Below are 27,149 nucleotides of genomic sequence, written 5' to 3' on the forward strand. Positions count from 1 at the left end.
TGGTTGGAGGAAGGTATTTAAAATCTTTCTGGGTCCTTATTATAGATTAAATGAGATAATTTATATATAAAGTGTCTAACACACATCTTACAAAAACTGGTTTCTTTTTGTTCTTCAAAGGCAGAAAATGATGGCTTACACTTTTTTTTTTGTATTTCTCATAGTACTAATGTGTTACTAATATTCAAAGGTAGTTTGTGCTTAATATACAATAACAAAAGAAAAAGTGGAACTGAAAAAGCATTAGACTAGACCTAGGCTATGTTCCATGTTGGCTCTTACCTGGTTGTATAACCCTTGATGAGTCTTTTGATCTCTAGTCCCCATCTTGTTCATTTTTGAGTTGTCTGTCTATTATATACTATAATAGAAGTTTTCTGAATAATGTATTTAAGCAGAATATGTCACCTACAAAAAAACCCACATAGTACTGTTTTCACAGTTACTCTGTATATTGTATTGTTGAGCTAATTAATTTTACTCAAGAATTATTATTTTTTTTGTTAGCTTGAAGTGCTGCGTAAGCTGCATCAATGGAGCACATACAGGGCGCCTGGAAGACGATCAGCAACGGTTTCGGATTCAAAGACACGGTGTTTGACGGCACCAGCTGCATCTCCCCTACAATAGTTCAGCAATTTGGCTATCAGCGTCGGGCGTCAGATGATGGCAAACTTACGGACCCTTCTAAGACAAGCAACACTATCCGTGTGTTTTTGCCAAACAAGCAAAGAACAGTGGTACGTGAACATTCCTCTCCTAAAATGTAGCTGTCCATCACCTATAAAAACATTACAGATCATGTTGCCCATCTTATAGATAGCAAACATCTTCACTGTCACTAGAGTCTTGATTTTTAAATTTTATTTTAGTGTCTTGTAGTCGCACCTTTGTTTTGGATTGAGGTGTTGTTGATTTACACTGTTGTGTGAGTTTCAGGCATGCAGCACAGTGACTCCAGCATATATATATGCTTTAGATAACTTTCCGCTGTGCGTTATTACAAGATGTTGAATAGTTCTCCATGTTATACAGGAGATCCTTGTTTCTAATCTATTTAATGTATTGCAGTTTGTTTCTGTTAATTCCACACTCCTGACTTATCCCACCTTTCTTTCCCCTCTCCTTTGGTAATAAGCTTGGTTTCTATGACTGGTCTGTTTTGATTTTGTATGTAGATTCATCTGTCTTTAGATTACACATTTAAATGATAATTACATAATATTTGTTTTTTCTTTCTGACTGACTGCACTTAGTATGATAATCTTAAATGGCAGTAGTTCATTTTTCTTTATGGCTGAGTAATACATTGGTGGACACTGGGGTCGTTTCCATGTCTTGTGTATCGTAAATAGTGCTGTGAACACTGAGTGCATGTATGTTTTTGAATTAGTTTATGTCTTTTTTGGATATGTGCCCAGGAGTGGGATTGCTGCATCATATAGTAACTCTGGTTTTTGTTTTGTAAGGAACCTCTATCCTGTTTTTCCTCGTGTGTGTACAAATTTTCATTCCCACCAACAGTGTAAGAGGGTTCTACTTAGAGTCTTTGTTAATTGAGTTTCTAGTTGTAGATTTTATTGCTTTATATTCTCTTCACACCCCCTTGCTTTTTTCTTTCTAGCTCTTGGCCTTCCTTCGACTTAGTCTTGCCTAGACGGTCTTTTCTGACAATTCACCTAAACAAATAGTACATTTTAAAGAAAATATTTACTGAAATGTAGTTGATTTACAATATTGTGTCTCAGATATATAACACGGTGAATCGTTTATGCAGACACATAGATCCGGTGTTTTTAATACTCTCTTCCCGAATAGGCCGTTGTCGAGTACTGAGTAGAGCTCCCTGTGCTGCAGCAGGTCCTTACTAGTTACAGTTTTATATATAGTCGTGTGTATAGGTCAGTCCCAGTCTCCCAGTTTATTCCTCCTCCTCCCTACCCTCTGGTAACCATAGACTTGTTTTTTTTTTTTTAGACTTGTTTTTTATATCTAACTTTCTGCTTTGTAGATAAGCTCATTTGTACCCTGTTTTTAGATCCCATGTGAAGGTGATATCGTGATGTTAGTGTTTGTCTTGCTCTGTCTTCACTCAGTATAACAATCTCTAGGTCCGTCCATGTTGCTGCAGACGGAGCGTTTCATTCTTTCCTATGGCTGAGTAGTATTCCGTTGTATATATGTGTACCACATCTGTATCCATTCCTCTGTTGGTGGACATTTAGGTTCTTTCCATGACCTGGTTATTGTAAGTAGTGCTGCAGTGAATGTTGGGGTGTCTGTATCTTTAGAATTATAATTTTCTCCAGATATGTCCAGGAGTGGGATTGCTGAATCATAATGGTAGTTCTGTTTTTAGTTTTTTAAGGAACTTCCATTCTCTTCTTCTCAGTGGCTGTATCAATTTACGTTCTCCCTAGCAGTGTAGGAGGGTTCCCTTTTCTCCACACCCTCTGTGGCATTTATTATTTGTATTAGATTTTTTTGATGGTGGCCATTCTGACTGGTGTCAGGTGAATATAGTACATTCTTAATGGGGATGTATTTCAAAGGGCTCTTTTAGAAATCCCCTTAGACATTTCTGGCTAATTACAAACTTTGTTCAGTGTATTAAAGCAAACTGTTCATTTAAAAATTTTTGATACACAGTCAAGTATATAGAAGAAAATAAAATTACCTGGAAAAAAATTATTTTAGTACATTTCCTAGGTTCTGGGGCAAAGCTGGAGGTAGCCTGGAAACCAAGCTTTTTTCCACGGCCCTGGACTAGCCAGTTATTCCTGTGTAGCTTCTGACACAAAATCTCAACTTTTCTAAGAAATTACTGCTCAAAACCTTCTTCCTATTCTGGGAGGCGGTGGGGGAAACACCACCCGAAACCAGAAAGTGAAGCTGTGCTACTCGTGCTCGGTGTGTGACTGTCCTGCACCGATGCGGTGCGGGAGGACCTCTGTTCAGAACATCAGGCGTCATCCTTTCCCGCCCTCTGTTCTTTGTGTAGAATCGGTGCCTTGTGTTTATTCTGTGTTCCAAGGTTGGGAAGTGCAGTGCAGAGTTTTCTTTCTAACAGTTCCACTCTCTCCTCTTTACTAAAATTTCCTTTTACTTTTGTGAAACCTAAAGAGCCTGCCAGTTACGGTGTCATACATTAAGGTACATTTTTAAACTGAAGGCAAAACTCAAAGGCATTTAAAGTTTGAGTAAATTTATTTTTGTTCCCTTTCCTGGAAATGAAACTTTAATGACTGGCAAAATAAATAATAATAATAATCTCCTTATTTCAGCAGTAATCTTTTGTTTGCAAAGTGAGTTTTCTCATTAATTTTCTGACCTTAAGAAAGTGGGAAGTGTGACTGTGTCGGGCAGCTGAAGACCCTCTGGTGCTGCTTCCGGGTGTTGCTGCCCCTGTCTTCTCCACCCCTGTCTACCCATTTGCCTGCAGACTGGGGACCTTAGTTTTGCACAATAGTTTAAGTGTTTAGGCCTTTAAGACAACGAGGCCCAAATTTAAATCCCTGTATTGCCTTTTATAAGCTGTATCATGACAAGTTACATAATATTCTGAGCCTCTGTTCCTGACCTTCATGAAATGAGGCTGATGCTAGCTACAGTGACTAATTTCACAAGTAAAATGGTAGTTATGATAGTTTCTGGAGGAGGAAATGGCAACCCACTCCAGTATTCTTGCCTGGAGAATCCCAGGGACACAGGAGCCTGGTGGGCTGCCGTCTATGGGGTTGCACAGAGTCGGTCACAGCTGGAGCGACTTAGCGGCAGCAGGATGGTTTCTGAGAGTTTCCTACATCAGTGTGTCCTCGATAGCCTTCAGCTGAGTGCAGCTGGGGGCTGGGGACCACCGATTTGAAAAGCATGACACCTGCAGCAGCTTTTGAGAAGGTTCTATCAGAGAAAGCTCGTTTCTCTTGTTTCTTTGACCGGAGGTGGACTGTGTGCTTCTGATAGAAACACTCATACACTGAGAGAGCCAGGACCTGTGTCAAATACTGTGCAGTAGTACTCTGAAAACTGAAAAGTGATTTCGGTGACATTTAATCTTCATTAGAAGCCAGAGCTCCAAGAGCGAGACGGTTCTTTGCTGCTGCTAAGTCGCTTCAGTCATGTCCGACTCTGTGCGACCCCATAGACGGCAGCGCACCAGGCTCCCCCGTCCCTGGGATTCTCCAGGCAAGAACACTGGAGTGGGTTGCCATTTCCTCCTCCAATGCATGAAAGTGAAAAGTGAAAGTGAAGTCGCTCAGTCGTTCCCGACTCTTAGCGACCGCATGGACTGCAGCCTACCAGGCTCCTCTGTCCATGGATTTTCCAGGCAAGAGTACTGGAGTGGGGTGCCACGAGATGGTTCTTTAAATATCCTCTAATCCAGTGGGGTTCCCAAACGTGGCTGGTATCAGAGTACCCAGCTCCAGGGGTACCTTGAAGGAGGAAGGCGTCATGTGCTGGCCGGCTCGGCCAGTCAGCTGTTTCTAGTCATCCCCAGGTTGCTTCACTGCCGGAGCCCAGAATGACTGTTATATATAATCACTTAGTGGGCTCCAGAGATTAGTCAGACCGTAACTGATCACAGCACGTATCCATGGGGAGTCCAGAGAGAAGAGTGACAGGGTGTATGTGTGATAAGTAATTTTTAGAATAATTAGTAGTTGCTTGGTTTTTGAGTTTTTCTTGTCATTTGTTTTGTAAATGTGTCTCTTTGACTTACTGCTGCTGCTTTTTACTAGATGAGTGACTGGATCAGAGCTCAGGCTCTTTAATTACCACTGGAATCACGTCAGAAGCAGCTTAAGCTACAGATTCCTGAGCTTCAGTCAGGATGAACTGAATCAGATGAGTGTGTTAGAGGGGGCAGGCTGGGAAAATACATTTTCCCAGGCTCCTCGGATGACTCTAATACCAGCCACGTTTGGGAACCCCGCTGGATTAGAGGATATTTAAAGAACCGTCTCGCTCTTGGAGCTCTGGCTTCTAATGAAGATTAAATATCACCGATATCACTTTTCAGTTTTCAGAGTACTACTACACAGTATTTGACGCAGGTCCTGGCTCTCTTACTGCGTGAGTGTTTATTACTTTTCATTGTCTTCATTCTTGGTGTCTTCACAGTTCAGATCAGTCTCTCCCTTTACTGAGTTGTTTTGTTTCTGAAAAGCTGGAAGTCAGTGGGATATTTCTAAGGATATCACTGCTTCAAGAAGCCTTAAAAATAAACTTGTGAAACATTGAAGATGGACAGTTGAAAATATTCTAAACCTTTAAAATAAAAAATCACTTACCTCTCTCTGGAAAGGGGCTAGATTGGCCACTGTCAGCTGTCACATTTTCAGCAGAAGGACTCCACTGTGGGCAGTTTGCAAGCACTGCAAATCTCATTCTGCTCACCCTGCTGCCCATTCTGAGTGTAGTTGCCTTCCTTTTGATTAAGTTTATTGGCTTTAAAAACACTGTATAGGGCTCTTACTGAAATGCTTAAAATCTTGGTTGAAATGTTTATCTAGCTGCTGATATTAGCATGCTGGGTGCTCACACTTTCTGTTAGGCTCTGAAGTGCCTACTGAGCTCCTGAGGACCGGGTACATGGGGGTATGAAGGGGTCTATACTGCTGAGACTACTGGATGGGTATGCACACGTGTTTAAACCAGCAGTGCTGTTTGCCCTGACAGCGGGGCAGAGGCTTTATTTCCTCCACTACCTTCTTGCCCCCCTCTACTGTGCAGTGTATGTGAGACGGCTTTTTGGTTAGGAAGATGAACCATTTTGTTGAAAATAAGTTGAAATACAAATTTTTTTGATACAAAGAACTCATGTCATAGATTGGATTGGTTAATTTTCATTTCTGGTGGATATTTATGTTTGCATGAATATTTCATTGAGTCAAACAACTTCAGTCAATTCAGTTCAGTTGCTCAGCTGCAGCATGCCAGGCCTCCCTGTCCATCACCAGCTCCCAGAGTTTACCCAAACTCATGTCCATTGAGTTGGTGATGCCATCCAACCATCTCATCCTCTGTCGTGCCCTTCTCCTCCTGCCCTCAATCTTTCCCAGCATCAGGGTCTTTTCAAATGAGTCAGCTCTTTACATCAGGTGCCCAAAGTATTGGAGTTTCAGCTTCAACATCAGTCCTTCCAATGAACACCCAGGACTGATCTCCTTTAGGATGGACTGGTTGGATCTCCTTGCAATCCAAGGGACTCTCAAGAGTGTTCTCCAACACCACAGTTCAAAAGCATCAATTCTCCTGTGCTCAGCTTTCTTTATAGTCCAACTCTCACATCCATACATGACCATTGGAAAAACCATATCCTCGACTCGACAGACGTTTGTTGACAAAGTAATGTCTGCTTTTTAATATGCTGTCTAGATTGGTCATAACTTTCCTTCCAAGGAGTAAGCATCTTTTAATTTCATGGCTGCAGTCACCATCTGCAGTGATTTTGGAGCCCCCCAAAATAAAGTCAGTCACTGTTTCCACTGAGACCGGATGCCATGATCTTAGTTTTCTGAATGTTGAGCTTTAAGCCAACTTTTTCACTCTCCTCTTTCACTTTCATCAAAAGGCTCTTTAGTTCTTCTTAACTTGTAGATGGTGTCATCTACATATCTGAGGTTATTGATATTTCTCCCGGCAGTCTTGATTCCAGCCTGTGCTTCTTCCAGCCCACCGTTTCTTATGATGTGCTCTGCATCTAAGTTAAATAAGCAGGGTGACAGTATACAGCCTTGATGTAGTCCTTTTCCTATTTGGAATCAGTCTGTTGTTCCATGTCCAGTTCTAACTGTTGCTTCCTGACCTGCATACAGGTAGAAAGGGAAAGTTGATCATTTTCTCTCTCCCAACTACTCTCTCTTGGGGCTTCCCTGGTGGTTCAGTGTTAAAGAATCTGCTTGCCAATGCAGGAGACGTGGGTTTGATTTCTGGGACGGGGAGATCCTCTGGAGAAGGAAATGGCTACTCACTCCAGTATTCTTGCCTTGGAAATCCCTTGGGAAATTCCATGTAGCCTGGTGGGCTATGGTCCATAGAGTCAAAAAGAGTCAGACACATCTTAGTGACTAAACAACAAGAAACCACTTTCTCTTAGGGGTAAGAGCTATTTTTTCACATGCATATGACATATATAGACATATATAGGTTCCCCACCCTTTAAATAATCTTCTTGTCATTGTTCAGTTGCTAAGTCATGTGTGTCTCTTTGCAGCTCCATGGACTGCAGTACGCCAGGCTCCCCTGTGCTTCATTATATCCCGGAGCTTGCTCAGTCTTATGTCCATTGAGTTGGAGATGTTATCTAAACATTTCATCCTCTGTCACCCCCTTCGTCTTTTGCCTTCAATCTTTCCCAGCATCAGGGTCTTTTCCAGTGAGTTAGCTCTATGCATCAGATGGCCAAAGTACTGGAGCGTCAGTCTTTCCACCAAGTATTGGGAGTGGATTTCCTTTAGAATTGATTGGTTTGATCTCCTTGCAGCCAAGGGACCCTCAAGAGTCTTCTCCAGCACCACAGTTCAAAAGCATCAATTATTCGGCGCTCAGCCTTCTTCATGGTCCAACTCTCATACCTGTATGACTACTGGAAAAACCATAGCTTTGACTATTCGGACCTTTATTGGCAAAGTGATGTCTCAGCTTTTTAATGTGCTGTCTAGATTTGTCATAGCTTTCCTTCCAAGGAGCAAGCATCTTATAATGTCATGGCTGCAGTCACTGTCTGCAGTGATTTTGGAGCCCAAGAAAATAAAATCTGCCACTGTTTCTACCTTTTGTCCTTGTATTAGCAATGAAGTGATGAGACTGGATGCCATCATCTTTGTTTTTTGAATGTTGAGTTTCAAACCACCTTTTTCACTCCTCTTACATCCTCATCAAGAGACTCTAGTTCCTTTTCACTTTCTGCCATTAGTGTGGTATCATCTACATATCTGAGGTTATTGATATTTCTCCTGGCACTCTTGATTCCAGCTTGTGATTCATTCAGCCCAGCATCTCACATGATGTACTCTGCATGTAAGTTAAATAAGCAGGGTGACAATATACAGGCTTGATGTACTCCTTTCCCAATTTGGAACCAGTCTATTGTTCCATGTCCAGTTCTAACTGTTGCTTCTTGACCTGGATATAGTTTTCGCAGGAGACAGGTAAAGTGGTCTGGAATTCCCATCTCTTTAAGAATTTTCCATAGTTTGTTGTGATCCACCCAAAGGCTTTCACATAGCCAGTGAAGCAGAAGTAGGTGTTTTCCTGGGATTCCTGTGCTTTCTCTGTAATCCATCGAATGTTGTCATTTTGATCTCTGGTTCCTCTGCCTTTACTGAACTCAGCTTGTACATCTGAAAGTTCTTGGTTCACGTATTGCTGAAGCCTAACTTGAAGAATTTTGAGCATAACTTTGCTAGCATGTGAAATGAGTGCAGTTGTATGGTAGTTGGAACATTCTTGAACATTGTCCTTCTTTGGTATTGGAATGAAAACTGACCTTTTCTAGATGAAGACTGACCTTTTCCAGTCCTGTAGCCACTGCTGAGTTTTCCAAATTTGGTGGCATATTGAGTGCAGTTAGAACTGGACATGGAACAACAGACTGGTTCCAAATAGGAAAAGGAGTACGTCAAGGCTGTATATTGTCACCCTGCTTATTCAACTTATATGCAGAGTACATCATGAGAACGCTGGGCTGGAAGAAGCACAGCTGGAATCAAGATTGCCGGGAGAAATATCAATAACCTCAGATATGCAGATGACACCACCCTTATGGCAGAGAGTGAAGAGGGACTAAAAAGCCTCTTGAAGGTAAAAGAGGAGAGTGAAAAAGTTGGCTTAAAACTCAACATTCAGAAAACTAAGATCATGGCATCTAGTCCCAACACTTCATGGGAAATAGATGGGGAAACAGTGTCAGACTTTATATTTTGGGGCTCCAAAATCACTGCAGATGGTGACTGCAGCCATGAAATTAAAAGACGCTTACTCCTTGGAAGGAAAGTTATGACCAACCTAGATACCATATTCAAAAGCAGAGACATTACTTTGCCAACAAAGGTCCGTCTCGTCAAGGCTATGGTTTTTCCTGTGGTCATGCATGGATGTGAGAGTTGGACTGTGAAGAAAGCTGAGCACCGAAGAATTGATGCTTTTGAACTGTGGTGTTGGAGAAGACTCTTGAGAGTCCCTTGGATTGCAAGGAGATCCAACCAGTCCATTCTGAAGATCAGCCCTGGGATTTCTTTGGAAGGAATGATGCTAAAGCTGAAACTCCAGTACTTTGGCTACCTCATGCGAAGAGTTGACTCACTGGAAAAGACTCTGATGCTGGGAGGGATTGGGGGCAGGAGGAAAAGGGGACGACAGAGGATGAGGTGGCTGGATGGCATCACTGACTCGATGGACGTGAGTCTCAGTGAACTCCAGGAGTTGGTGCTGGACAGGGAGGCCTGGCGTGCTGCGATTCATAGGGTCGCAAAGAGTCGGACACGACTGAGCGACTGAACTGAACTGAACTGAGTGCAGCACATTAACAGCATCATGTTTTGGCTTGTATTTATTTATTTAAAAAATGTATTTATTTCTTAGTTCCCTGACCAGGGATTCAACCCTTGTGGCCCTTGTGGTGGAGGTGGAGAGTCCTGAGGTGGAGAGTCCTAACCACTGGACCACCAGGGAAGTCCTCCTTTTAGGATTTTAAATAGCTTAGCTGGAATTCCATCACCTCCACTAGCCTTGTTTGTAGTCGTGCTTTCCAAGGCTCACTTTACTTTACATTCCAGGATATCTGGCTTTAGGCGAGTGACTAGACCATCATGATTATGGGTCATTAAGACCTTTTTTTTTAAATAGTTCTGTGTATTCTGTCACTTCTTGATCTCATCTGCTTCTGTCAGGTCCTTACCCGTTCTGTCCTTTATCTTGCCAGTCCTTTCGTGAAATGTTCCCTTGATATCTCCAGTTTTCTTGAAGAGATTTCTAGTCTTTTCCAGTCTATTGTTTTCCTCTTTTTGCATTGTTCACTTAGGGCCTTTTTATCTCTCTTTGTTCTCTGAAACTGTGCATTCAGTTGGGTATATGTTTCCCTTTCTCCTCTGCATCTCTTCTTTTCTCAGCTATTTGTAAAGCTTCCTCGGACAGCCACTTAGCCTTCTTGCATTTCTTTTTCTTTGGAATGGTTTTGATTACTGCCTCGTGTACAGTGTTACGAGCTTCTGTCCATAGTTCTTCAGGCACTCTGTCAGATGTAATATTTTGAATCTAATACTACTCTTTGTGTTATTCTGAAAAATATTTTCCCCCAATTAAGATGGGGGGACCTGACCCCTTCTGACAGGTCATTAGAAGTAATATAGTAACAGCACAGCGTGGCACATGCTGATGTTCAGTGCTTTATCCCAGCTCTCGCCTGTCGCTGGGCATCCTGGTTGTTCCCCCTGTGTATGGATTTGCCATCACAGTTGGCTCTTGAACAACTTGAGGGTTATGGGTGCCCTCCCTGTGTGCAGTTGCGAACTCAGATATAATTTATAGTCAGCCCCTGGGTATGTTGCTGTGTATCTCCTGTTCCGTAGCCTTTGGATCAAACAACCACGACTCATGTAGTACTGTGGTATTTATTACTGAAAAAAGGCCACGTGTAAATGGACCTGTGCAGTTTAGAGCCGTGTTGTTCAGGGGTCAGCTGTCCAAGCAGTGCTGTCCTACATTCTCTCCTTACACCGTTACAGACCGATGCCTTTATTCTGTGCTTACTTTCCAAGGAGTATGCTTGCACAGCCTGTGTTTGTTCTAACGGGGGTCCTTCGTTTGTAGGTCAATGTGCGGAATGGAATGAGCTTGCATGACTGCCTCATGAAAGCTCTCAAGGTGAGGGGCCTGCAACCAGAGTGCTGTGCAGTGTTCAGACTTCTCCACGAACACAAGGGGTAAGAGCTTGAAAGTCAGCCAGGTCTGCCTTCATACTAGTAAGGATCTCCTAGCTTCAGATAATAACCGTTTCCATTAAACAAAAAACAAGTACTTGCTTCCTATTGAACAGTGAATATTTGAATATCTTGTTTATAAAGAGACAGCTTAGAAAAGTAAGATACCAAGACCTTGAACATTTTGCTTAAATATCACATTGGAAAATAAAATACATGTTAGGTGTTGGATACTGTTTCCACAGAAGGAAGCAGTAACGTCAGATGGTATGTTTCTTCAGAGCAAGGCTTTTGTATTTGCTGTAAGGCAGTTAACAGAACGGGTACTCAGAAAGTGTTTGCCTTATTATTTATAGTTAAAGAATGTTGTCTGTAAGAGAGAAACTTTTACAATTCACTCATTTTTATTCAGTTCTACTAAATCCCAGCAGTTTGATAGACACAGGGGTAAAAGATGCAGGAGAATTTGCTTCAGGGATGATCCATAGAATATCCTATTTCTAATGATGGTGGAAAGATAGAGACATCATCTCACAGTCTAGGAGTCATAATAATAAATACTCTGAAGCATCAGAGCTGTCTGTGACTATCCGTTACCTGTTATCGTCTCCCCAGAAATCTGGGATGATACCTTAACTTTCCCTTCTTTTTTTGCTTGCATGTTCTATTTTTCAAGGTACTCCCTAGTTTGAGAGAGGAGCCTAGGGAATGAGTCTGCTCAGAAGGGTGAGCATAAAGTCATCTGTTGATGATGCTCCTTTCAGCTTCGGAGGCTTTTTGCTGAAGTGCAAATCTTTGAAGCAGATGGCAGCTCTGTCTGGGTACAATTGCGGGTTGGTCCCCAGGCTCATGCATAGAGCTCCTTAGATATTGGGGTGCTGAGATGGTGGGGGGGGCTTGAGCCCCCCGGTCCAGGCACGTTTGTTTGGAGCCATCCTCAGTTCTCCCTTGGGTGGAGAGTACCTGAGGGCTGATCAGAAGACAGCACAACCCTCATCTTCGCCACTAGGGCGAAATGGAGTCATGTTGGGTTTCCTGTACCCAGTTCAGGGAATTATATTAAGGAATGGATTGTTTCCTGTTAGATAATCAGACAAATGGCTCTGAAGGCTTCTTGTAGGTAAAGGGAGAGGTTTGAATGGCGCTGTGTACGCAGTGTTCTCTTCCTGTCCTAGGGTCTTCTTCCTTCAGGAGATGGGCCGGATGGACTGCACAGGACACAGGAAAGGAGTTGGGCATTCATTTTTACTTACATATACCTGCGTTTATGTCTCGTGTAGGCACAGAAAGAATAGTTTCAGAGTAAATATTAAGACACTTAAGTCTTTCCTCAGTTTATATTTATAAACAGTTCTACAGAGTTGAGCCCATTATTAATAGAAAAAGTGCATTTCGTTTGTGATTCCTTTCTACTTATTTTCAAGAGTGAAATAGGCTAGTGAAGATTATATTTTGCTACTCTCACAATATTTTTAACCCGTTTTATAGGATTTTTATAGGATTCTAATGTTTAAAGATGTCCAATTTATTGCAGATTTCGTTATGAGATTGTTTTATTGCATTGTTTAAGGAAAACTTTATTCTAAGAGTACCCATTTGGAGTCTGACTGACCTAGATTCCAAATAGGTCTTTAAACTCTGTGTAGCCTTGAGCCAAATTACCTTCTTAGAGCCCCAGTTCTCTTGTTTTTAAGATGGAGGTAAGAATGCCTGCTTTATGGATTTGTTGTATGAATTAAATGTTAGTGTTGTATGGGGCTTATGTAGCATGAGCTAAATGGTATTTATTATTTACTGGTATTCAACTCTTTTACCTTGTTTAAATATTTCCCTTTTGTGTTATGCTTTTAAAAATCCTCTTTAGTAAAAAAGCACGGTTAGATTGGAATACTGATGCTGCCTCGTTGATCGGAGAGGAACTTCAAGTGGATTTCCTGGATCATGTTCCCCTCACAACACACAACTTTGTAAGTGGCGGATCTCTTCTCTCTTTGTGGTATGTTGGGTGCTTTGGCTGGCACAGTAGGAATTTCTCAGAGATAATAAGCATGTATGTTGTTGGATTGTTTAAAGCTGTGCTATTATTGTTTACAGTAAAGCAGTTTAGGTTTCACTAGATCACAGATGTACTTCAGTTTCTATGTATGAATTTTATTACAAATGTTGGAAGTATGATTCTCCATTGTAATAAAACCTCATGGGGGCCAAGGAGGAAATTATTTTGTCTTTTATTCAGCATAATTTACACACCTGTATTCTTGTTCCAGGCTCGGAAAACCTTCCTGAAGCTTGCCTTCTGTGACATCTGTCAGAAGTTCTTGCTAAATGGATTTAGATGTCAGACTTGTGGCTACAAGTTTCACGAGCATTGTAGCACCAAAGTACCCACTATGTGTGTGGACTGGAGTAATATCAGACAGCTCTTGTAAGGCATTGTTCTTTTTTCAAAGAATATAAGGAGATAGAGAGGTATAAACCCCCTTGGAGGGTGCATATTGTGTATTTGACTGACAGGTCTGGGTTTTAGACTTTCTAAGTGAATTATCATGATCTGGAAATGATCTACTTTAGAAATATGACAGTTCTGAAATCAGTAAGTTTTAGTGTCGCTTGTATACAACTTTCTAAAACAGCTGGGAGGACTGTCATCTAGAGATTGATATACTGTGATTCTGTAAGACAAAGAGCACGTTGACATGGAGAGCCCCCAGGGTTTACTGGGTTGCTAGGAGACACTCCTCTGTATTGTATTAAATAATGCTGACAAGACCTCTTCTGCAGAGAAGGAGTAGTAGGTATGGTTGGTGCTGTTTTCTTCACCTCAAACTAGGGAAAACAGTAGTCTTCAAATGATTTTACAGTAACCTTAAACACATATGTCCCTCTGACGACAAGCCAGTTACTCAAATATATTCCATATAGACAAACTAATTTTTTTAGTAAGGTTTAATAAAGAAGTATTCCAGAGCACCTCTTAAAACCTGTGAACACGGACAGGAAACGTTGGAGTTGCACTTTACCCCTTTTTGAGGGCACTAGAAAAATAGAGGCGTGTTATCATGAAGCCATCATGGGAGCACCTGTTTTGCTTTCGTGGTAGTCACATGTAGCTTTTGCAGAGAGAACTTCTCTCTTTTGCAGAGAGAACTTTGTAAGTAGCACAGACTTTGGAGTCCAGCAGACACTGGTCAGAATTTCACTGTTGCATTAACTAACTGTCATTACTTCTGAGCTTTGGCTCACTCATCTGTAGAAGAGGGCATCCCCTGGCTGCAGCATTCTTGTGAGCCTTATGTGAGAACGCATGAGCTTTCCAGTCACTGAGTGCTCATCTCATGGAGGGAAGATGCCCAGTTGATGTGAATATCACTTTTCCTCTATGTATGACTTTTGGTGCTGACGGTGATCTGTCCTTCATACCTCAGTCTTACCATTTGTGCAATTCTGAGACAGAATGTTTCCAGAAAAGCTATATGATTTAGGTTACAAAGTGCCCTACTATATATAGATTTTTTAAAAAACACTATTTCGATGTAGTTGGACATTAGGCCAGTATTTCCTAGAAATGCACACTAGAGACTCTGTGTTCATTGGCAGGTCAAGATTGTCCACGTTTTGTAGTCATTTAAGCCAGTCACTTAGGTTGGTAGTCCATTGGTGGACTTCCCAGGTGGCTCAGTGGTAAAGAATCCATCTGCAATGCAGGAGACCCTGGTTTGATCCCTGGAGAAGGGAATGGCTACCCACTCCAATATTGCATGGAGAATTCCATGGATAGAGGAGCCTGGCGGGCCACAGTCTGTAGGGTCGCAAAGAGTTGGACGTGATTTGAGCTACTTACAAAACTTACTCTGCTGCTAAGTCACTTCAGTCATGTCCGACTCTGTGCAACCCCATAGACTGCAGCCCACCAGGCTCCCCCGTCCCTGGGATTCTCTAGCCAAGAACACTGGAGTGGGTTGCCATTTCCTTCTCCAATGCAGGAAAGTGAAAAGTGAAAGTGAAGTTGCTCAGTTGTGCCCGACTCTTAGCGACCTCATGGACCGCAGCCTACCAGGCTTCTCCGTCCATGGGATTTTCCAGGCAAGAGTACTGGAGTGGGCTGCCATTTCCTTCTCCGATGAATGTGATTGGCTCTCATCATAACCGACATGCCCATCCACGTCCCCTCCAAACTGCCCACAGTAGAAAGGATAAGACTGAAACCCAGAGAGAGAAAGTGACCACCGCTCTGAGGGGCTCCTGAGTCTCCTCCCTGGCTTCAATTCTGAGGCCTGATTGTTGATCAGGGACTGCCGAGCTGCTATGTCTGAATCCTCTTCCCCTCCGGGATCCTGTGGCCCAGGAGACGTGAGCAATAAGAAATAGCTGGCCAGCAACTTACTCTGAGTAGCCTAAAATGGTCCAGGAAAGTGTGATGAGGAGAAGCTCAGTTTGGAAGGCCAAGTAGGCTGACTGTAAAATCACTACTGCAAGTCTGTAAACCAGTCTTTCTCTGATTTCATTTAGATTGTTCCCAAATTCCACTGTTGGTGATGGCGGGGTCCCAGCGCTGCCTTCTTTGACGATGCGTCGGATGCGAGAGTCTGTTTCCCGGATACCTCCTGGGTACTTTGCACCTACTGCTTTTATGGGAAGTTGTACTGGGGCAGATGGGATTGAAATTGTGAACACAGAGGACAGGAGTTCCCTTGGGTTCCTGTCTCTTTCCATGTACACTCTGTGCAGCCTCTGTGGAACTCAGCATTGGTGTTAGAGCAAAATGTGGAACTTTCTTTTTGTAGTCCTTTAGTTCTTAAATTCTGGAAAGTGAATACAATTAATTCTGGTATCCTGGTGTGTTCGTTATATCTCATTTGTGTGTTTTGTTTTTGTATTTTTTATTGGAATGTAATTGCTTTACAATGTTGTGTTACTTTCCCCTCTGCAGTGAAGTAAATCAGCTGTGTGTACACAGGTATCCCCTCCCTCTCCCATCCCATCCCTCTAGGCCATCATCTCACAGAGCTGAGCTCTCTGCGCTGTACAGTGGCGGCCCTCTAGCTGTCTGTCTTACACGGTAGTGTATATATGTCGGTCCTCATCTCCCAGTTCATCACACCCTCCCCTTCCCTCACTGTGTCTACAAGTCCGTTCTCTACGTCTGTGTCTCTAGGGCTGCCCTGCAAATAGATTCTTTGGAGCCGTGATTCTAGATTCCACATACATGCATCAATATTTGACATTTGTTTTTCTGACTTACTCTGTATGACAGACTCTAGATCCATCCACATCTCTACAAATGATCCTGTTTTTTTCCTTTTATGGCTGACTCATATTCTCATGTATATATGTACCACTTCTTCTTTATCCATTCATTACATTTTAAAGACTTTGAGATTTGCCTTTGTCAGTATGCAGTGAGCCTCAGGGAAAGGGTCCCAAAATGATATACGGTGATTCAATAAAAATAAGACCCTCGACTTTGAAATACTTATTATGGCCTTGCATTGCTAAAACCATGATGTTTAATAAACTGCTATCTTGAAAAAATCTAATTAGATTTTTAATATAAATAATCCATTTTAATGTGCCTGTAAGTTTGCACATAATCTGTCTTTATTCTGTTTTCCAACTTTAAAATAAGTTTTGTTGAGTTCACATGCCTCACTCAGTTTTACACATGAATTTGGAACCTAAAATAATTCTACATCTTTGCCCTAAATATCTGACTTTAATTTATATGTAGTCATATAATATTTAATGGCCTTTGTAAAACTAACATGGAAATGATTCAAGGCAGCATATCTTAGAATAAGGAATTTGTATTGAAATGATACTTGGATGTATTGTTCAATGACCTTTATTTTTCTTGATAATTTGAAAAGCATGTCTGACTGAAAAACTGTACTTGCTTCTGAATATTTAGATAGAAGAAGCCAGGCCTCTGAGGCCATTCATGTTGAATTGCCTGGAAAGGCAACTTTTCAAGGCCGAGGAACAATTTCTCTTGAAAAAGTCTTTCAGCCCTTGAATTCATGCATGGTGCTAACCTTGTCTGAACGAAACCCAGAGTAATCTTTTGAGCAAATGACAGTGTTACACTGAATGCATGTTCCCAGTTTGGCTGGTGGGAGAGTGGCATTGGGTAAAAGAAGCCAGGGATGAACGTCAGAGGTATGCAGATCTGAAAATCAAAGTCATTGTAATTGATTTTGTGAGCCGTTTATGGGGAGAGGATGCCCATGAGTAAAGTGCTGCCTGTGTGCAGGCACGCTGGGCAGGTCTAAGACGGTTAGACATCTTCCTTCAGGTTTTCTAATTTAGTCTCGAAGTGAACCTGGGAAAGTTCCAGCTAGCTTAATTGTAGAGGGTGGTGTTGAGATGGTCTAAAATTTTGGCGTATTCTGTAGACGTGATTTATTGAAGTACCATTTCTTTTTACGTGAATTCTGAGCATGTGTATTATTTCCTTTTTAAAAATTTGCATGCAGAGGCACCTCAACAGAAGAAAAATTTTTAATGGTGCATATTTAGATTGACAAAAGAAAGGAATACTTTTGTCGAAGGTCATAGTGTAAGTAGGGTTTGTCCCGAGTATGTTAATGAAGTAAGTAGTTGAAAGATCTTTCCATTCCAGAGGCCCGAGTGTCAGCCATGGACTTTTCTTTCTCTTTGTCGCCTAGTTCCCAGCACAGATATTCCACACCCCATGCTTTCACATTCAGCGCCTCCAGCCCCTCCTCTGAAGGCTCCCTCTCCCAGAGGCAGAGGTCGACGTCCACGCCCAACGTGCACATGGTCAGCGCCACCCTGCCTGTGGACAGCAGGATGATCGAGGTAACGGCCCGCGGGGGCAGGAGTCGCCGTCGGGCGGGCTGACAGTTGCGTCAGAGAGCTCTGGGTTTCTAACCTGGTAAGGAATGTTGCAGCAGTTTCTCAGGCCCCTGGACTTTCCGAATTCTTATTCACTGTATCCTCAGACTAGCTTAATAATCCTGTTGGTATATCATTCAAATGGAGAACTGAAATTTCCTGAAGAGATGTTAACATTTGAGCTCATTCTTTCCAGGTTAGATATGAAGAGAATTTCAGTGAACTAGTGGATAAGTTAGAATAAAGAGTCCTGTTTTTTTGGAGGGGGAGTGGGGAAAAGAAAATAATAGTGATAGAGGACTATGAACTCTCTGAAAGACTTTGTGATTTTATTTAGAAATAAAAGGGTGGAGTCCTAAGGTTTTAATAAGCAGATATTTAGGGATATATGAAAGTACCCAAAGCAAGTGTTTTCAAACTGCTTTTTCTTTGCTTTGCTTTATGGTATGTTCTGTTTGTTTGGTTTGCTTTCTGGTTCATCTTTATTAACAACTGAATACACTTAAAATACTTCGTTTGTTCTTTATTCTTCTTATTTCTCATTGCTTTGGACTAGAATAACAGCCTGAATGCTTCTCCCAGGGCGTGGTCCAGACGATTTTGTGTGAGGGGAAGAGTAGGTATTCTTCTTCATGCCTTTGCTTTCTTATAAACTAACAGGATTTCTTAGACTGTCAGACAGTAGACTGTCAAAAATGAAACAATCACTGCATTTTATGTTTCTTATCAGACTTGCTTTCATGTTTTCTTTTTTGGCAGCAGCATGTTTAGGAGTTAAAAAAAAATACCATATGTGGTATTGTTGATAGGTGAAATCAGTTTCTCAGGTGGGATTTTGAGTCTAAGGGTATTAAAAATTGTTCTTTAAAAATAATTTTCAACCAGAGACTAATGCTAGTTTATTTACTTCATATTGAATACCATCACTATCTGTTTGCATTTTGTTTAGAAACAAAATGTGTCAGTTTGGTTGGTATACCCTGAAAATCCTTTGATACGAGGTTTTTTTTTTTTTTTTAAATCAGAGACAGCTGTGCTGTCTGCATCCTGAATTGGTCCTTGAAAAACCTAAGGGCCACCTTCGACCTCAGACACAGCTCACCATACTCAGACCTCAAGTCATTTCTAATATACTTGTCCTTTGAGTGTGGGGTCTACATTGGTCGTTTAGGGGCACTTTGGTTATCACACGATTATTGTGAGGTGGTGTGTATGCAGACTATGAATCTTATTATTTTATTATGATGAGCCAGTTTTTACCAGTAATATACAAGTAATATAGCCAGTAATATACCAGTTTTCTTCTGATATATAATCTGTTCTTGTATAAACACTCTATTATAGTTAGAGGGAACATTAAAAGTGAAAATTCTTGAATTGTAGAAAAACTGGTGACTTCACTTTCACTTTTCACTTTCATGCATTGGAGAAGGCAATGGCAACCCACTCCAGTGTTCTTGCCTGGAGAATCCCAGGGACGGAGGAGCCTGGTGGGCTGCCGTCTATGGGGTCGCACAGTCGGACATGGCTGAAGCGACTTAGCAGCAGCAGCAGCAGAATAACTGGCACACCTGTTGTGCTTAATCCTGTCTGTACTTCAGAAGCAAAGCAAATTTTTTTTTTTTTTTTTTTTGCAAAGCAAATTTTTGACTCCTGTGTTTTAAAAATTTGATTCAGCATTTTTAAAGTACACTTTCTTGCTTTGTATAAACCATCTTAGTTCTCTTTAATATTTAGATTTCAAGATGACAAGTCAATCCAGCTGTAGAAATTAGCACAGGAAAAACAGGGAAGAAAATTACTATGGCATTAAGAAAAAATCCTAATGCATGGGGTATATAATTCTGGTCAATAAAAATACGTTGTGCCATGCTTTGACTGAAAACAATAGATTAGTTGAATAGTAAAACTACAGCCTCTAAATCTTCTACTGAAATTCAGGTTTTTTTGGGATAAAGGATTGTCCACCTGGCAGTCATCTTGTCATTCTTAAAAGCATGCAGATTCCTAGATTTCCCACCTTTTCTCCTAGACATTCTTAGATCAGTTCTACTGGTGGAGGGACTTGGGAATCTGTGTTCTTACATACATCTCCAGGTAATTCTGAAGACTGACCAGTTTGGGGAACCCTAGAACCAGGCTTTATTGGTAAACTCTGAAGATGGGGCTGCCAACGCTGGGGGTCTTGGCCTGTGATTTCTCTCATCTCTTGTAAAGATACCACAGAGCGCGAGCATTCTGGTAATAATTCTGTGAAAAAAGTATCTGTGGTTACACAAGCAAAACAGAGTAGGACTTCCAAGAAAAATGTCCTTTTCGAGGATATGGGGATGAAGTGGTTTTATGTTGTTGTCATTGATATACTCCAAGTGAGCATTTTATAAAATGAGGATGTAGGCCTCATGGGAGGGCCCTGTCGTCTACACTGTTCCAACTAAACGGTTTCTAATAAATTCTAAAGGTAACCTTTGAGCTCTCACCTGAGTAGAATGTGGCTCATTTCCGAGCTCACCCGCAAGGTCTGAGGAACATTGTGTGATGTGCTCCTGGCTGAGGCCCTCGGGTGGCTATCTTCAGTCGTTTCTGCCACCTGCTGGCTGTGTGGCCCTTCCCGTGTCCCTTTGCCTGTCTCCATATGTTGTCTTATGTGTAAAATGTAGGTTTCAGACTAGGGGATTTACGGTTCTCCCAGCTTTCCATGATTTCAGGCTTGGATAAAGTATGTAGACATGGTGCTTACCCTTCGCAAATCTAACTCCTGGGGGAGTAAGAATGAACTGGGCACTGAATCCCTTGCTGAAAAAGAGTACTTTTCTGAGCTTCAGTGGAGCAAGATCCCCAACCATTGGAAATCTCTCAGCTTGATAGTAACTTTGTTAGCCTTCCTTTAAAGAGTACTAGTCTGCTGTGTGCATTGCTTTCTTCAGAGCAAAAAGAATGTCATGTCCATCGTGTATGAGAAACTAGCATCAGTCCTCCTAATATGTAATAACAGTCCTGGAGATACTGGCCACAGACATTTGATAAATTGAATCAAAGAAAAGTTAGTGTATGTAACTAGACCTTTTGTGATTTAGAGATTTTATAATCTCTTTTGCTCTTGTAAATCCTTATCCTCCCTCTCCGTCCCCTAGAGAACGTCTTTTCTAGGGCAGAAATTGATGCTTTCCTTTTCTGTTTCAGGATGCAATTCGAAGTCACAGTGAATCAGGTACTTGCTTAAGTCATTTAGCAGACAGCAACGGGCTCTTTCTCTTTATGCTGTTGTATATTCTGTTGGCTTATCCATGAGTGGATCCTGTTTGTCTTGTCTCTTAAGGCTCCCCTTCAGCCTTGTCCAGCAGTCCCAACAATTTGAGCCCAACAGGCTGGTCACAGCCCAAAACCCCTGCGCCTGCACAGAGAGAGCGGGCGCCAGGCTCCAGCACCCAGGAGAAGAACAAAATTGTGAGTGCGCCACAGCACCCCCTGCATGTCTGGGTTCCATAAGAGAAGCCTAGTCAGAAAAGGGGATGCCGTTAATTTTAGGGGTGGGGAAGGCTAATTATACATGTCAGTGCTGTTTTTGGCACACTTGCCCTGGAAAACTTGCTGGTTTGTTGCAAGGCAGGGCACAACTAAAATGGTATTTTCTCAAATGGCAAAAACTAGACTTATAGTAATAGGTATTTTTAAAAGATCTGGGAATGGATGGATTGGGTTGATCCTTTCTTTGACACCCTCATTCAACAGAGTTTTAACCATTCATGGAATATATTCATGATCTGTGCTTGCTTTAGAGGCCTCGTGGACAGAGAGATTCGAGCTATTACTGGGAAATAGAAGCCAGTGAAGTGATGCTGTCCACTCGGATTGGATCAGGCTCCTTTGGGACTGTTTATAAGGGCAAGTGGCATGGTAAGTTTGGTACCCCCTTGCCCCCACCAACTACCAGGGTGAAATCCTGTTTCAGTCCAGAGAGGGCCAGGTGGGCTCACAGCAGCACTGTCCAAGGGTACCTGTTCTGTCTCAGTGACACTGCATACTGTTCTTTGTAAGACTCAACAATCTATAATTGGTACAAAAAAGTTTTCAGGATAACTTGAAATCGGTGAACAAGGGTTGAACACTATAGTCGAATGTCACAGTCTCTTCTTTCTTATAAATTGACTAGATAGTGTCAACCTGGGAGGGACACGCTTTGAAGCTCCTTAAATGTGTTTAAGAGTCTGTTAGGGTCATGCATTCCAGCAAGTTAAAACTGGCAAGGCTCTTAGAGATTTTACATGCAGAAAAGCAAGGTCTCAAGAAGGGGAACTGGCACACCCATGGTCAGACAGTCACACAGTAAAGCCTTGAGCCTCCTAAGGCAGATTTTCTTTGCTCTGCCCTGGAAATTGGTTGTGGGAACCTCTGTCAGACAGGAATGCACAGACTGTATTCTTGAATCTGTATGGAGTTGATGTTCTTATTTGAATGGAAACACTTTGTCACTTGGAAGAAACTTTGTATTTTAAGGTCTGTAGCCACAGCTTCTTTATTTTGGCAACACACTTAACATTTCTCTGTCAGGTTTTTATTGCCTCTGCCTTTAAAATGTCAGCAGATAGAGTATTTTCTTGAAAATGCTACATGTTCTCCAAAAGACATCTCTCCTAAATTCAGATTTTAATAAAACAAAAAGGCAAGCAAGCAGACCAACAAAGCCTCACAAAACCACACACAGAGTCTAGAGTGCCTGCATTTCTACCTTGGGTGCCACCATGTCTATCTTTACACATAAACGGACAAAGGCTGAGAGAAGTCATGAGCATAAAATGTGTTGGAGCATTAAGATTCAACTTGTTAACAACTGAGAAACACTTGCAGCGTTGCGAGTAGCTTATTAACATATGGGTTTTCCACTTATAACTAATCATCTGACAAGTCTCTGGTTCTTTGTAAGAACTGAGAAAGGACTGAATATTTGTAAATTACATGAAGGGGGATTCCTTTCCTTTTGAAAATTGCATCTAATATACTACTCTGGCCTGCCTCCCAGGTCACCGAGAAATTATGCTGTTGCTGAATATTTTGTAAATAGATGTCATAAATGTCTTGGTGATCCCTTAGAAAAGAAAAACACAATTTTGTGAGATAGAGTGCTTATATCTGAGACAGCAAGCCTGTACGTAATTGCAGGAAGTAGAGCAGAAAATACTTCTTTTAATGCTTCAATTAGGAGCATTTTATCATTTTTGTACATTTTAAAGCCTCTGCCAGAAGCCAGTACATGCAGTTTAAGTGTTGCCCCAATTTAAACCTCCTCCTATTGAGCATTTTTATTGGGGGTTCATAATTTTTAGAGCATTAGATTTGCCACAGTACTGCCTTTGAGATTGTAGATTTTCTCTCAGTTATGAGCTTGTAGATTACTGTAAGGAGGTATGTTGCACTAGTGTTACTTCCATAAAGACAACCGTTAGAATGTAGATAACATCTAATGCTTTTAGGATTCTAATTTTTCAGTTAAGAGTCTCAAAAGTCAGAGGAGTGAGGAGCTGTGGACTTTTAGGTCAGCCTCTCAGAAAGCAAGATGTGGTCTGCAAATGAAGACGAAGAAGGAGAGGGTCAAGGAAACCATGATTTCTAGAATGTTTTATGCTATGCCTGCTTCCTTCCCCCCCCTCCATGCTTTTCTGATTCCTGTATATAATATGTTTTATTAGATTCCTTGAAAATTACAGCTGTTTTGGTGATTTTTAAATGCTTTTTATTTTGCCCAGCTGCAGAACAAAAATAAAAAATAAGAAAAGGTCTTAAAGCAGCCAAGGTGGAAGGCCTCAGATCTGTGAACGGAGCCCACTGACTTCACATACAGAAGAGACTCTTTGGGCCCGAGAGCCGAGTCTCTTTTTGAGTGTGAATTTGGGGTCTCCTAATTGCAAAAATGCATTAAAAGTGATGAAGACAGCAGCTGAAGCTGTCAAACTGTTAGCAGCAGGGTCAATCTCTCAGGGCTAGAAGAGGCAGCAGATCCCAGACCAAGGACACTCAGGGGCTGCGTGTGAGGTCTGCAGCTGGTGGAGCCATACGTGGGGACCCCCAGCCCCGCCTCAGGCTGAGGCTCATCTTGACTGAGTCAGTACGAAGAGGAGGAATGGGGTTCACTCTGTTTCTGTTCTAGAAAGCAGGGCTGTGTATAGTAAGTTTTAGACAATCCCAGATGATTAAAACAGGGAAGTTAATTGACGTATAAAAAGGTAAAAAGAAAAAGAAAAAAAAAACCCACTTCAGATTCATCCTTGAATATTAAGGGCGTGCCCGATTAGGCTAGGCCCGCGGAGCGGTATCCCTGAGGGATGGCCAGCCTCGCCTGGCTCCCGCCCGCAAACTCCCCAGCCTGTCCCTCCGCCACCCCGGCCCTGCCTCTCAGCTGACTGCCGCGTTGAGCCGGTTCACCTTCACGAGATTCTGGCCTCTGTCCCTTCCAGGCCTCCCGTCACCTCTGCCTGTGCCGAGCCTGCGCCCGTGCTGCAGACTCCCCCCCTCCTGGACTGCAGGCGTCACAGCACACGCTAGCCTTTTCCTGGCATCTCTTTCCTCCCCCTCACCTCACTGTGTTCCTGGCGTTCCTCGTCCAAAACTGCCTCTTCCCTTGGCTGACGTCCCCTCTCCCTCCGAAGACCGCCACCCTCTCTGCTGACATACACGCTCCCCTCTTGTGTCACCGCCCTCGCCTGCATTCTGTCCTGGCTCAGGGGCTCCAGAATGGGCAGTTACCCAGAAGACTCTCGTCCCTCTGTCCGTCATCAGAGCTTGGGGTCGGGGCCGCACGGTGCACCAGCTCTGTCTGCCCGGGTAGAAGGCGGCTCTGAACACACAGTGCATCTCTGCCGTCCACAGGCAGCCTGGGCCCTCTGCAAATTCATGTGGCAGGAAATTGGTTAGGAACCAGGGTGGAAGCTGCTGTTAGGTGATTTCACTTTCAGATGATGCGGAGATGGTAGGGCAGCGATCTGTCATGAGAACCATCTCTCTACCATTTGGCGCCCTCAGAAGTGAAACGAGTGCCCCAGCAGAGGTGCTGGGGTGCTGCCGCGGGCATGGGCTCGGGATGTGGGGGACTTGGTTGCCTCCGAGGTGCCGCTGAGCTGGACTCCCCCTGTCTGATCGCTTGTCCTGAAAGCTGGCGTCCCCATAGGGCTTCAGGCAGTTTGTCATTGTTACTATTATAAGGACGACATAACTCTTCTGAAAGTGGCTTCTGAATCAGCCGTACCTATAAAGTAGAATTGCTCTGTGGATGTTTCTGAAGTTACAGGAAGAGTGATTGACAGTATTTTAGTTATAAGTACAGCTGTTGGACTGGGTTCTAACCCTGGCTCTGGCTTTTTTGGGCAGTACTACCTTGGCCAACTGACCGAACCTCTGTGCGTTCCTTGTAGGGTGAGGCCAGCAATGCTAACGTCAGAGGGCAGCTGTGAGGATGGAAGGAGGTGCTGACCCATGAAGGCAGGCACGTCAGGGTGCAGTGAGCGATCACAGGTCATCGATAGGACTAGTTTCTAATGGGATTGAAGGCAGAGGCACTTCATTACAATACAGATCTTTGAATCTGTGCAAGGAGCATCTGGGCTGTCACTGGCCCGCTTCTGGGCACCAGCCTCTGGCCCCGGAGACTCAGCATCTGCTGGGCGGCTCACACCCCGCTGCTGTCGTCCTCACGGGCCCAGGTTGTGACGGTCACCTCACCACCAGGGACGCCAGGCTTGACAGGAACAGCTGAAACCGAGCTGGTTCAAGGCCTGTGGGGCGGAATTTTAAGGATAGTAGTATAACCTATTTTTTTTCAGCCTCTTGAATAACTCAGAAATTGGCATAGTATTTGTTCTGTGTAGGGCTGTGATTTTTGAATAAGGGATTCACTATCTCTTCCTCAGACGAGTGTACATGAAAAATGAAGTTAAGATCATTCAGCTGCACTGACTGTAAACTCATTTGCAGGAGACGTTGCAGTAAAGATTCTGAAGGTCGTTGACCCCACCCCAGAGCAGTTCCAGGCCTTCAGGAATGAGGTGGCTGTCCTCCGGTGAGTGGAGAGTGGGCCTCTGCGGCTCTCTGGAGGGGCGGGCGGGACCTGCCTCTGGGGGCAAGCTCCCTTTCGAGTGGAAAGGAGTGGAACCTTCTTCCAGCTCCTGTGCTTGTTAGGCCTTGAGAAGAGCCGCTCTGATGACACCAGCCTTCCACCGCCCCCGCTTCTGGGCTCACCACCTCAACAGCTCAGATTCTGTTGCTGGGTTTTGGTTTGACATAGAGAGAAATAGGTTCTATTTTCATATTTATTTCCAAGAACTCTTTATAGCCAAATGGCCTTAATTTGGACTTCAAAACCATCAGCTTTTCAGTCTTTGTGGAGTCCCTATTTAGACTCAGGACTAGGCTGAATGGATGGGCTCCGCAGATGGAGTCCCTGTGACCCCTGTGGGGAGCTTGGTGGGTCTGTGCTGCTGGGAGGGGATGCCTTTTCTGCCGTCCAGGCCGGCACCCGGGCGGCCGCCCTGCTAGCCCAGAGCAGCGGCTGTGTGGGCGCAGTCTGCCGTGCTTGCTTTGTGAGCCCCGGGGTTGTCGGCACAGTGGCATCGGGGCACACCGGCTGCGCTCGGGGGCAGGATGCACCTCCCTGTTTGCAGAAGCGCAGAGCCTTTTGTTCCTCCCCCTCCAGCAAAACCCGGCACGTGAACATCCTGCTCTTCATGGGGTACATGACGAAGGACAACCTGGCGATAGTGACCCAGTGGTGCGAGGGCAGCAGCCTCTACAAACACCTGCACGTCCAGGAGACCAAGTTCCAGATGTTCCAGCTGATTGACATTGCCCGGCAGACGGCTCAGGGAATGGAGTGAGTGGATGGCTTGACGAGTAGGAGGTCTGGGGTCTGTGCACCTTGTCCCTAAATCACAACCAAGATTAGGGAAAGCTAAGTCTGTTAAGTGGATTCTGTGATATTTTTGCCCACTGGAAGTGAACCCGTGGGGTGGACTGAAAGAACGAGAAAGTTGTTCTTTGCCTGAGCTGTCTACCTGCTTGGGGCTCAGATTCAGGTTCCAGCTGCTGCCCTCAGAGTTCAGCCAGACATCCCAGAACACAGAGCAGGCCGGCGGCTTCTGGGGGGCACCACGCCTCGGAGGCGTAGCCGTCCAGTGTGGTTTATCCACCTGAGGGTTTATTAGATGTCACTTTTCCGATAATTTGTTTTCCTTTGAAGTTCCCTGAACTAAAGTTGTGCTTGGAAGTGGTTTATAAAATCTCCTGTTGTGCTTATAAAATTCATACAGAATTTGCATGGTATATGTTTTCAGAAATGACTAGTGACTCATTTTTTAGAGCTGAAATTCACCCCTAGAGTTGAGG

General features: G+C 43.2%; 1 protein-coding gene across 4 annotated transcripts in view; it reads left to right on the plus strand.

Moving 5' to 3' along the window:
- RAF1 (Raf-1 proto-oncogene, serine/threonine kinase) overlaps positions 1 to 27,149 on the plus strand; it is a 75,911-nt gene that overhangs the window by 45,096 nt on the left and 3,666 nt on the right. For 3 of the 4 annotated variants that reach the window (XM_070776922.1, XM_070776921.1, XM_070776923.1), the window contains 12 exons: positions 508 to 740; positions 10,813 to 10,925; positions 12,787 to 12,889; positions 13,190 to 13,347; positions 15,432 to 15,530; positions 17,588 to 17,741; positions 18,334 to 18,393; positions 20,961 to 20,988; positions 21,097 to 21,224; positions 21,557 to 21,674; positions 25,743 to 25,827; positions 26,461 to 26,637. In XM_070776922.1, coding sequence (XP_070633023.1) covers positions 534 to 740; positions 10,813 to 10,925; positions 12,787 to 12,889; positions 13,190 to 13,347; positions 15,432 to 15,530; positions 17,588 to 17,741; positions 18,334 to 18,393; positions 20,961 to 20,988; positions 21,097 to 21,224; positions 21,557 to 21,674; positions 25,743 to 25,827; positions 26,461 to 26,637 — 1,430 coding nt within the window. In that variant the 5' untranslated portion in view covers positions 508 to 533. The remainder of the gene's footprint in view (positions 1 to 507; positions 741 to 10,812; positions 10,926 to 12,786; positions 12,890 to 13,189; positions 13,348 to 15,431; positions 15,531 to 17,587; positions 17,742 to 18,333; positions 18,394 to 20,960; positions 20,989 to 21,096; positions 21,225 to 21,556; positions 21,675 to 25,742; positions 25,828 to 26,460; positions 26,638 to 27,149) is intronic. The other variant, XM_019984358.2, reaches the window with a different exon arrangement.

This window comes from Bos indicus, chromosome 22, assembly GCF_029378745.1.
Source record: "Bos indicus isolate NIAB-ARS_2022 breed Sahiwal x Tharparkar chromosome 22, NIAB-ARS_B.indTharparkar_mat_pri_1.0, whole genome shotgun sequence".
Classification (NCBI taxonomy): domain Eukaryota; kingdom Metazoa; phylum Chordata; class Mammalia; order Artiodactyla; family Bovidae; genus Bos; species Bos indicus.